At 38.4% G+C, this 12,348-nt stretch overlaps 1 protein-coding gene across 1 annotated transcript in view; it reads left to right on the top strand.

Moving 5' to 3' along the window:
* LOC139745096 (gamma-aminobutyric acid receptor subunit alpha-2-like) overlaps positions 1-12,348 on the top strand; it is a 107,614-nt gene that overhangs the window by 85,209 nt on the left and 10,057 nt on the right. Inside the window, exons 3-5 of the mRNA XM_071655517.1 lie at positions 5,373-5,440; positions 9,406-9,629; positions 10,386-10,468. Of these exons, the coding sequence (XP_071511618.1) occupies positions 5,373-5,440; positions 9,406-9,629; positions 10,386-10,468 (375 nt within the window). The remainder of the gene's footprint in view (positions 1-5,372; positions 5,441-9,405; positions 9,630-10,385; positions 10,469-12,348) is intronic.

Genomic DNA, 12,348 nt, shown 5'->3' with positions numbered 1-12,348 from the left:
CCCATATCGGTACTGCCTTGAAGGCGTCTGGTCACAGTATATCTCAATTTCTCGCCTCGCGATCACTTGAGAAGAAGGGAAGAGAAGATCGAGCGTAAACAGGATCGTTATGTTCTCAAAATCTCCCTCCCCCTCTCTTTCTCTCACACTCACTGCTTCCTCTAATTTCTGTTCTCCTCTTCCTATGCTCTTCACTCTCTCGTTAAGTATAACACTCACACGCATATGTATGTTACATAAATTATATCAGACATTTTGTATTGTAAATACATAATATAGTATTTCACATATGGTGAGACAGAGACGATAAGGGGCGGTTGATGATAAGGGTTGATATATAAGGTGTATCGATATGAAGCTTTTGAAACAGGTGTTTTTTTTGTAAACAAATTTATGAAATCACGATAATAATGTAACAACCTTTTTAACCTGTCGTCTTTAGTTCCTCGTTCACCAACTTTATGTACATCTACACACACACACACACACACACACACACACACACACACACACACACACACACACACATATATATATATATATATATATATATATATATATTTGTATATTTGTCTGTTATCAGCAATGTACCACTATCTATGGTCAAAGAGGCAATTAGATTAATACATTTTTAAAATTAGAGTATTGGCTCATTTGTAAGGAAAGATTGTAGTCGCAGTGTTAGATTATCATTGATAGATTTAATGACACCATTAGTATAATTCTTTCGGCTCTCTCGAAATGAAACAAAAATAAATCTCAGAGTATTAAGAAAAAAACAGCTTTTTATCTGAAAGCATTTTTTATATTCCCTTGCATAAACGAATAAATACAAATACAAATACAAATACAAATACAAATACAAATACAAATACAAAAGGTTCATTGCATGTTTGTCTTTTATTTCATTTAAGTTTCAGATAACCATTTTGTTTGTGAACGTAGAAGAAAAAATTTTCACGATGTTCACTTATCATACTTATATACATACCAAGCTTAGCGTAGAAGATCCACTTACAGCCGAATGAATTACCGATTTTAGAGTGCATGGCAAAATGAAATATATAAATTCTAGATATGAGTTGTGAAAAGCTGTCCTTGTTTGTTTGTTTGTTTGTCTGTCTGTCTGTCTGTCTTTCTGTCTGTTTTCCAGATCTTTTTTTTTTTATTTGGTCCTTTTTCTCCGTACCCTAATCCTGCAATACAAGTTATCATCAGTCACGCACATCCAACGATGCTGGAGCGAATCCTCGACGAGTACACTACTCGAATTCCTAATTGGAAACTGATCACGCTGGTAATCTCTTCCAGCGGCTAGATCAAATCCCTTTCTCTCCTTTCGGTTCGATTTCGAACCCGTTCGGCTTTCTACCCAAAATTTAGTTACCTGGGAGATTTCTCGGTACTTTACCTTTCTTGATGGTAAAAAACAACAACAAAAAACATCTTCTTTCACATTATTACCTTTTAGTCACAAATAGCAGACAGTTGGCAAAAAAAGGAACTAACGAACTTTGGAAATGGTTTTTCAATAACTTAATAATCATGTGGAACTGCATATGATTGAACATGATTTTAATTATTTTTGTTTTGCTTTGTTTTGTTTGCATAATGGCGAACTCGAATACAACGATTGTTTCCAAATGTGACATTCCTGGAGCGAATTTTACTTCCGAGGGTGGTTCTTGACGTCAATGAGGTCGAATGTAAAGAAGGTCATTGACCAGCACAACAAGTAGTCAAGGAGAGATCCCCAGAGCTAGAGCGTAAAACTAAGTTCGTCATCACGAAGGGCTTTAGCCGTTCGCTACAAGAATCTGAAATAAAGAGTGGGCACAGAACCAACCTGCTCCCAATAGGCAGTAACCTGAAGCTTGCTGAGTCCACTTGTGGACCAACGTCCGAGTCTGCCATTATACCGTATGTCCAAATAGAATTACAACGGGAGCTCCACAATGATATCTTTAGAAATAGCAAATCAATCTAAATACAAATTCAGGGTATGAAACTATAACTCATTGCCCACATCTTACAGAAAACCCCATTCGATTTGCTTCTGTGGTCAAAGAGAAATGAGGAATTTTGGAGAGGATGTCAGGAATCTCTTCCCTCTAAGTTTTGTCTATTGTATTCACACACAAGAGCATCGAAGTGCTAAACTTGGAAGAATCAGACTCATGACATGCTTTACAACAATCCACATTTCTCTGTGACCGCTTAACCAAATTGAATGGGGTTTTCTGCAAAATAGAGCTAAGATGTTATATTTTAAGACCTTGAAGTAACATTTAAACAGTTTAATCATATTGGGTGTTATCAGTGCGAAAATCTGATTGTAATTTTTTTAGGACATACTGTATATATTTTTTTATCTCTCTTTTAGGTCACTAAAAACACTGATGTTTATCGTCGTATTACTGTGTCTCTTATGCATCTATTTTACTTTTCAATTTGTTACTATGTGTGCGCTCTATCTGTCTGTTTCTTTCTTTCCTACACACATGAGTCATCAAACACCCACCCACCCCTACACAAAGCACATCTATACCTAATATTTGCTCTCTGTTCAACCTTTTGAGCCCATCAGTGCCTTAACACCGTGCAAAACCTCTGTGCTTAATCTCTGCCGCTGATATCGAAGTAAGAGTAGAATTAGTTGGACGAAACATAAGGAGAGAATTTGGTTTTCTTCAACCAACGAGACGTGACAAGTTAATCTTGTATCAGTGCCTGCCTTATGGCACTTTACACTGTTAGCAGCCTACGATTAATGGTTATATTCTCCAATGTCGTTCATTCTCACACGAGAACAAAAAAAAAGTTTTTTTTTTTTGTTTAAGCGCTTGCAAGAGATTCTCAACCTTAGAAGCGACAAAATCTATTGACTACCAAATTTAGGAGGGAAGTCTGCTTTTCTTTGTTTATTTTTTGTTTGTTTCTTATGTTTGCTTGTCTTGATCCTATTTTTTCTCCATCTGATCACATGCGAAGTTTCTTCGGATAGACAGGACTGTGATTGAAATATCACGCCTTTTCCCTTCTGTTGTCAGAAAGAATCTCTCTAGCTGCCTCATGCCCGCGGTGAGCGCAAAATTCAATAATTCACTTCCGCGCCTGTCGCTTACAATATCGTCTGCGGTATGTTATCTTCCAGCCATGATTAAGCGAGGTACTCGACCGGAGGTATCTTCGACTTTTCCCCCGTGTTGCCGCGGTAGATTAGAGATCATTAAGCGAATAACATATTAACGCCTTCCCAAATTCATGTATTCTTTTTATGGAATGTGGTTTTATCCCCCTCCCACTCTCTCACGCTTCCCTACTCCCTCTGATGTTTGCTCCGGGGCCCGGCGTTCTCTTTGTCGAAGTAGAATAGAAGGCGTGACATATAAAAGTAGTATACCCATCAACCTGATTTTACTCCCCAGTTTACTCCGTGTCCTTCTTTGCCATGACCGCCATTCTCTAACCTTTTCAAAAGAAAGTTTATTGACCCAAGTACTTCGAAGAGGATGTATCCTAGTTTTCTTATTTAGTTCTTGCTTTAGTTAAAAATTAAGGTAATGAATGGATAAAGAAACGAAGATTTAAACGGCTCAATTTTCTCTCCCCGTATCCGAGCTGAGAAGGGATTACTTGGGTAAGGCATGGTGTTCTGAGGTAATGCAATCATACGTTGTTTACAACATCGTTTCATGATAGTTCAGAGAGACACCTTGTGGTACACACAATCTGCAAACATTAGTGATAAAATGTGACTTAAGTCCATTGGTATTGTTTACTATATTTCATTTAAACCACCAGTGCCCAGATTCCTTTCAAGTTTGTAACTATATACTCTGTCTTCAGGCGAAGAAATCACTCTCTCCACTCTTCGAAAATAGGATTAATTGCACATATTCACGTTTTATCCTTCTAACATTAAGTGGTACCCAGAATTTTATTTTGAGGGCTACAACTGACGCCAATATACAGGTCTACCCTTTCTTCTAAAAATTTAGGTTTAATAACAAGATGTGTCTCTGCAATCGTTTACACCCGTCTAAACATTCCAACATACGTGTAACAACATCGCCCCCCCCCCGCAATATCAATACGTATCAATCAACTGCTCTTTTTGAACAAACACTGCAGTAAGAAAAGGTACAGGAAATTTATTTTAAGGTTTCAATTTACGACAGATGTCTGCAAGAGTTGCATACAATTGCGTATCCTAGGATACAGTCAGAACTATGATCGGTACATGGGCGAAAAACACAAGAAGAGAAAGCATGCTTTGATGTGTTCACAGTTCACTGCGTTCCCATAATCTAACCTTGAGTAGTTTCTGGACTTTTGAATCAATCGCTTTTTACTGTTCCTAGATGTACTTTCACTTGCGTCATAAGTTGATGCAATGTCATTGCCTTTTTTTTTCAAAGGTAACCAGCGTACACGCTTGATGCTGAAAAAAAAAAACAGCAATATATTGCGAAAAAAAGTTCCTTGGTTCATTGCCCTTTTTGCTTCGAGGAGCATTTTTTTTTAATACAAAAGTACTATTTCAATAGTGCAAAGCAATGACTATTCCGCAAATGTTCCTTTAAAAAAAGAGAGAAAAAAGCACTAGTTGCGTATTACGAGGAAATGAACCACATGCTTCACAGTGAAAGTATGTTATACGTACAGGGTATAGTGTATATATTCTGCCGATCAAAAGTCCTTAGTCACACGTCGCATCTCTGTGTTAATGAAACGTCATAATTGTTTGACATAATGAGTTGCCATCATACTGAAGGCATGAGGACTTCAAAGGTCACCATAGAGATTTCGTAACGTACGCTCACGTGACTACGTTGCGCAAGTGAAACAAATTGATTCGGGAAAACAAGCTGCTGAATCCGCATAAATACGCCTCCGTCTCTTGATAACATAACCAACTCAACCGACAATGCAGACTGTGAACATTGTAATGAATTGTCCAAGACTGTAGATACTCCTAAACGCTCACATGTCTAACTTTTTACTCCCATTTTGCCTAAACATGGAGACATGAATGTTGAGAAAGAACGTATGCGTGCTTACATTCGATAAAACACGTCCATGTTTAAAGTCAGTGCGCAATTCAAAGTAAGACTTTACAAACACAGACGCTGAAATCTTTTGCTCTGGACAGACAACTTCACTTTGCCGCCTAAAGCATACAACCACTCTTCAATGTAACACGAACAAACGTCTGTATGTGTATCATGATGTCTTTAGTGGCACCGTATACAGAGAGGTTGCCTGTCCCGCATAAGTGATCTACTGTCTTATTTCCTTTGCTTTCAAATACGATAAAGACTTGCATTTATCCAATTTGATTCATACTTTCGCCTTTCTTCTTGATCCAGGAGACCCGGTTCTCGTGAAGGCCGACATATTCGTCCTCAGTATCGGGCCCGTTATCGAAATTGACATGGTGAGTTATGGAACACTTAGGAGATCGTCGACCCTCACGTCTCCTCATCGTCAAAGAAAGGGGTAAAAAGAGGGAAAACAATATTTTGTCAACCGCCCCCTCCTCCCCCCTTTTTTTTTGCAAACGCTACCAGCAAAAATAAGATATCTATGAATAGACAAGAGAGGAAAAAGTAATGCCCTTCCGTAAAACCTCATTTTAAGGTTTTAGGTTAGATGGCATGATGTTTGACATGTCATGTCGAAACGTGTTATATTGCCGTGCTATTCAAAACCTAAATGTTTCGTTATGGTGCCGTAGGGGCTAGGGGGTAATATCAACGCGTCTCTTTGAAACATCTCTCTTGAACAAAATGTCTTCGCTTTTCGTGGTCTACCGGACTTAGAGAGTGAAAGCAGACACGATGTTATTGTTCTTTCTTTTACGTTCTAACGACTGGAAGTTTTCATGCTTGACAAGATGCTACCAAAGTCTGTAAAGAGAATCGGCATTGACAGTTGACGCGTGTTATTGCATTTGAAGTCATACTTTGAGCAAAGTGCGTGCAATCCCAAATAAGCCACACATGGCCATCCCTAATTCCACAGGAGTGTTATTCCAAAAATTATAGCATGGTCCATCTGTTTTACGGCCTTTGTGAACATCACTATTTTTTTTAACCAAAAGATTAGTCACCTGAGGTAAAGAGAGAGAGAGAGAGAGGGGGGGGGGAGAATGGGAGGCAGAAAGACGGGGGAGGGGGAAAATAATTATACGTCATGTAAGTTTGGTCAAATATTACCGAAATACTTTTTCCCAATGTGTTAGATCCAGTATCCATGGTTATCCGACCCTGTTGACTTTGCACCAGTATTGTAGCATCGTTGAATCTCACTGTCCTCTCGGAGTGTTGTGCAAGCAAGCTTTGCCAATAAAACAGCAACCTTCAAATTGTGTATTTATGTTACTTGTTTGCTAGAAAGGAGATTACCACGTAAGTAATTAATTCTCCAAGATCCACATGTTTTGTGTACCCATTTACAGTTGTCCGCCAGGCAAGACTTTCTAGAGTTGACGAAAATAATGTCAGTGTATTTTTTTCTTTTTCTGTAAAGGCGTTTTTTTCGTTACAATTTTTTGCCTTTCGGGGGATTTTTGTTTTCAATTCCATAATTGTCCATTAGCAATGAGTGGGGTTAAAATTTGTGGGGAAAGTAGGTTGCTTTGATAGAATAAATTCTGGACAGAATCTTTCTACAACCTACCAGACTTTGCATATACAAAGAGTAGAGAGAATTGTACAGAAATGTCTAGCAACGACTATTGCAAATCACCTGACTACTAATACTGATTTAAAGTGGCTTCTAATTCATTATCATTTCAATCGTTGATGGTTGGTTTGCTGCGATATTTGTGCTTTCTTTGATGTTTTATCCTGAAAGTAAGTGTTTGTTTTGGGTTTTCTGATTCAAGAAGCAGAAATAGGTAAATAGGCAACTAATTTCCCTAACAAAATGACTAGATGCCGATATATTTCAGTATTCAGAAGGTCGTAATGTAACACACTGCCAAAGGCGCAATTACGGATATTATCGTTTTGTTGTTGTTGTTGATGATGATGATGATGATGATGATGTCTTCTCCTTGCATTAATCTGCGTTCTATTTGTGCTCATAAAAGAGATGTTAATGCATCTATTAAGAGTCCGCACTCGACCTAGTCAGAAAGGCAGTTTGACTACGTAATACCATCTCATGTCAAACAGCTCTATTGGTCTGTGCCGATGTACCATTTGGCAAGGCCACGTGACAGATCTGAATTCTGGGGTATCATGTGACTTGTTTGCCTCGCTCTGATTTCAGACCATAAGAACCCTCATCAATCTCATTGGTGAATGTCTTGCAGCGAGAGATCTCTCCCTGAGCAAAATAGGAACAAGCTGATCTTGACCGACATACTGGACAGAGTGTTGGAAGAAAATTAAATTTTGATTCGTTTATCCTTCATACGCGATTACCCTCGTTTTCGCTGGTTGATGGGTAAAGTTTCGCCGTCCGGCATTTCAAGAATATTAAAAAAAAAATCCTTAACATTATATTCCTTCATAGTATTATAGAATAATCGTTGTGATGATGTGGTTTCTGGCACAAGAAAGACATATTCCAACAGGTTAGTGCAATTCAATCAAAAATATGAAATTTGGTATAACATGCTGTAAGATGACTTTACATGATACAATTAAAACATGATGTAATATGAAATGATGATGATAATGAGGGTGACACGACGTTTGCTCCTGCGACATTTGCTTCGGTCTAATTTTCTCCAAGGACATAGGGTTAGGGTTCTGATAGGGTTTTAGGTTTAGTTTGATGTGAGGATTAGAATTAGGGTTAGAATTATGTTTGTGGTTAGAAATTTCGTTTGGCATAGCGTGCAGATATTTCATGGGAGCAATTTAGGAGTAAATGTCATAGAACCTGCTACAAGTATGAGAGAATTATGACGTTAAACAGAAGATTTCTTAACTAAGCGGGGTGCAGGGATGGTTCAAAACCTTGGTCTCTTTTTAAATCTAGCCTAAATCGTGCCATCGAGTAATGGCCGTTGGAGGAGAGGGATGGGAATGATAGATGGGATGGAGAGAGAGAGATAATGAAACAGGACTGACAGATAAATACAGCGAGAGGAAGAAAGAAGACAGAGGAGGCACAAGGGAGAAAAGGATGACATTAAGATGAAAAGAGGAAGAAGAAGAAGGAGGAGGAGAAGAAGAAGATGAAAAAGGCAAAGGAGGAGAGGAAGGGTAAGTGAAGGAGATAGAGAGGAGAAAGAGGCATTGATATAAGGTAGCTAACAGACAGCTCTAAATTGAGATATATTAGAAGTATTCCGATAACAATATCATGCCAAAATCCTGATATTTCCCTCAGAGCCTTGGGCATCGGTCATGCTCTAGCGTGTTTCATTATTACACACCCGTGCACACGAGCGGGAAAATGACCGAAGGGCAACTCGACCGTTGACCGTTGGGATATGCATCAAGGCAAGTCTCTGCAGTACTGTTGCCTGGCGCTGGCAACGTCGACAACCCGTGATTTTCATCGCCCTGACTAAATATAACCGTGTTTACAACCCAGGGAGATGATAGTCTCTGCTCATGAGGGAGGAAAAAATGAAAGACGGAGGGAGATGGGAAATAGACAGGAAATGCCTCAGACATAAAGTCTTTCTTTGATTGGGACGTTTGACTCTGCTGCCCATCACTGATGTGCGTACTTCGTTTCTTGAGAGAAAAGGGTATGTGCAGAAACATCAGCATAAAGTGTAACAAGTTCCTGTGGAAAATTATTGTGTATGGAGATTCAAGTCAGTGAAATCCTCCCGAGCCTTTACTTTAATGAATAACCTACGATGAAAATGTCTTTTGGGAGATGTCTTTTAGAATGTCTTTGCTCACTGGGGTGCAATCGCCCGCAATTCCCTTATAATTTCCAAGATGGTGTCCAGATAGCAAATAGCAGACAGTGGCGATTCGATGGAGCTTGTTCTCCGGTAAAGATGAAACTTTTTTGGTTCATGAATTTGACTTTCTATCCATTGCTTTTTGAGAGGGTCTGAAAGATACGCATGTTTAAAACATTTAATTCAATCAAAGGAAACCTGGTAAGAATGGACATGAACTTCATATTGACATTCTCAAGGAGACACGAGGTATTCTAGATAGGTTTTCAGATCAGACTGATGAGATGGGGGTTAATGTTCGAGGCTTGAAAAGGAAATCCAATGAATCAATATGTCTCACATTATATCTTCTCTTTCTCTCTCTCTGTCTATCGATCTATCTATATATCTATCTATATCCGTCTCTCTCTTTATCTGTCTACCTGTCTATCTATCTATCTTCCGATCTTTCTATCTATCTATCTATCTATCTATCTATCTATCTATCTATCTAACTATATTTCTACCTATCTCTCGCGCAGGAGTACAACATCGACATGTTCTTTCGGCAGCGCTGGAACGACCCAAGGCTGAAGTTCAACGTGACGACGTTTGACGAGCTCCGCCTTAACACGGTGATGTTGGAGAGTATCTGGTATCCAGACACTTATTTCTTCAACGGCAAGCGGTCCATCAAACACAGCGTGACCACACCCAATCGAATGTTCAGGGTGTCACCCAATGGCGACATTCTCTACACGTCAAGGTGACGTCACGGGCGGGAGACAAACCGACCGTTTGATTCCTAGAACCAAAGCGTCGTCTTAAGTGAAAATTTATGAAAAGTAATCTGCAATAAAAGTTGTAATACCTCAACGTGGCTCCTGCATGAGGTCATGCGTAAATTAAAAATTACTGGAATAATTGGTATCACAACTGTTCTGTATGATTTTAAGAAGGTTATTATTCTCATCCCCTCACCTCCTGTAACAGTTGTGAATTTTGATTTGTGAATGTGATATACATTTGTCTAATGAATAGTGCAGTTCATTGCACTTACAGTAAGGGGCAATAGAAGTAACTAGCATAAATAAGGAGGACAAAAAGTCACACACAATATGGTAGTAACCGAAAAGAATCATACACACAAATCTACATCACACTTACATTAACAAAGCAAGGTCTACTCTGGTCAGGAATAGAAGTAGATGCATACATAGATAGTTTAATAATATATATCACTGATTTCGTATGTGTTCACACGTAGTAGGCAGAAAGATAGAAAGTAAGAAGATAGTTCAGCAGATCAATAGATAGATAGATGGATGGATAGATAGATCAATATAAAGAATGAGAGATGAATCAATGGATAGCTAGATAAATAGATGGATGGGTATAGATAGGTAGAGAATACATGAATTAAAGACAGACAATTTGGTACAATTTACAAATAATTTGACTTTAATTTTCTGTTGCTTATGAAATTATAGGGAGGTAATCTACTGCATTCGTCTTTTCACAGGCTGACGGTGGTGGCGCAGTGTTTGATGGATCTACGGAAGTACCCCATGGACAAGCAAGTCTGCCCTCTCTCTTTCGGCAGTAGTAAGTACAAAAACACAAACAAACAAACAGACAGAGGACATGCATAGGCAATGATAAGGAACAAAATTACTCTATGTCTACTTTTTCCTTTAATATGGTCACATTTACGGGTCTAGGGCAATTACCTCCTGGGCAAATACCCCAGACCTTTTCCCTGACCCTAACCCTAATCCTAAATCCTGAACCTAAACCTAACCGTAAACTAGGCTCTAACCCTGAACCTAACCATAAACCTAATCTTTACTCTAACCTTATCACTAGCCAGTATTTAGCTAGGGGGGGGGGGGGGGTAATTGCCCTAGGGGGGTAATTGCCCTGATACGCACATTTACATCCTGTTTCCTTTCCTACGGGTTTTGTTTCCATTTCTTCTTCTTTAATGCCACAACCGCGTGATGGCGCTGATGACGAAAATGATGAAAATAATGATTTATCTGAGTATTGACCATAGAGGGTGTAACAGTAAATTGTCTTATTACGTAATAGAGAAGATGGAAAATTGCCTTTGCTGTTTTGAAGAATAATGGCAGGATTTGAGGCCTCTATTGCTTCATGTCTAAATAGATTACCGTGGTGTATTAGTGTGGAAAGTCTTGTAAAACAATTCTTAGCCATAAATAGGAAAGAATAATATGTTCATGGTAATGTGCTGACAGTAACCCTTGCAGTATAAACCCGTCTTACAGATGGGAACCGTATAATCATGCACGATGAATTCTATGAGACTATGTATAAGCTTCTCGGAAGCAACGGCTTGAATGTTTGCATTTCTTGTAGAGCACTTGTAATCGTGAGCAACAGAGATCACAGAAATAAAGTGTGTGTGTGTGTGTGTGTGTGTGTGTGTGCGTGTATGTATGTATATATACATATATATATATATGTGTGTGTGTGTGTGTGTGTGTGTGTATGTATATATATATATACATATACATATATATATATATATATATATATACATATATATATATATATATATATATATATACATATATATATATGTGTGTGTGTGTGTGTGTGTGTAATATATACATATATATATATATATATATATATATATATATATATATATATGTGTGTGTGTGTGTGTGTGTGTGTGTGTGTGTGTGTGACAGACAGACAGACAGACAGACTGCGAGGAACGGAGTACGCACGCGCATTATACCATGCAGAGACAGCGAGACAGATGTTAAAGGGATGGTGCATATAGTTTTGGTTGAGATGGGAGATTCCAATTTAAACTGTTTTCGAGACGATTAGAAACCAGTTATGAAATATGAAAGAGCATATAAGAGGTTTACTCATTATCTCTCTCAAAAAAAGTTGGGAGTCTGAAGCCCCATCTCAACCAAAACTATCCATCCCTTTAATGCAGTCGCAAGATGTAGACACATCAGATTTGTTGAAACAGATCTTTCCACATGCACACATAAATCCCTTTTGATAAAGCAGTATACATAATTCTCCACTTCATACCCTGATACAAATGCACTCAACGTACATTAATGTCATCAAAGAAAGAACTACCCTGAAGGACATTTTTTTGTTGTTTATTTACTCACTGACAAAATTCTATGCCATCCCAACCAGCAATTTGTAATGTTGTTCTTTACTGTTGTTGTTTGGCCTTGCTTCTGTTTCATAAGCGTTTTCGCAAGGACGTCTACGCCAGTCTTCAGGCAATGTGTGCTTTTTCAAGGCTCTTTTTGATCTCTTGTCTGCAGCGTTGAAGTAACGTAACTTGCTCAATTTTTCTTGACATTCACACAAAATATGAAATTGCGTCAACTAATCATCTGTTATTTTTCATGGAAGAAAACTCTCATCGGTAAGAATACAAAGATGAAATAAAACAACGTTGAGACCTTCAATGCCATCTT

The sequence above is a fragment of the Diadema antillarum genome, unplaced genomic scaffold (assembly GCF_040938485.1).
Source record: "Diadema antillarum isolate AM-2024a unplaced genomic scaffold, OU_Dant_1.0 seq00001234_RagTag, whole genome shotgun sequence".
Classification (NCBI taxonomy): domain Eukaryota; kingdom Metazoa; phylum Echinodermata; class Echinoidea; order Diadematoida; family Diadematidae; genus Diadema; species Diadema antillarum.
This window is presented reverse-complemented; position numbering and strand designations above follow the sequence as displayed.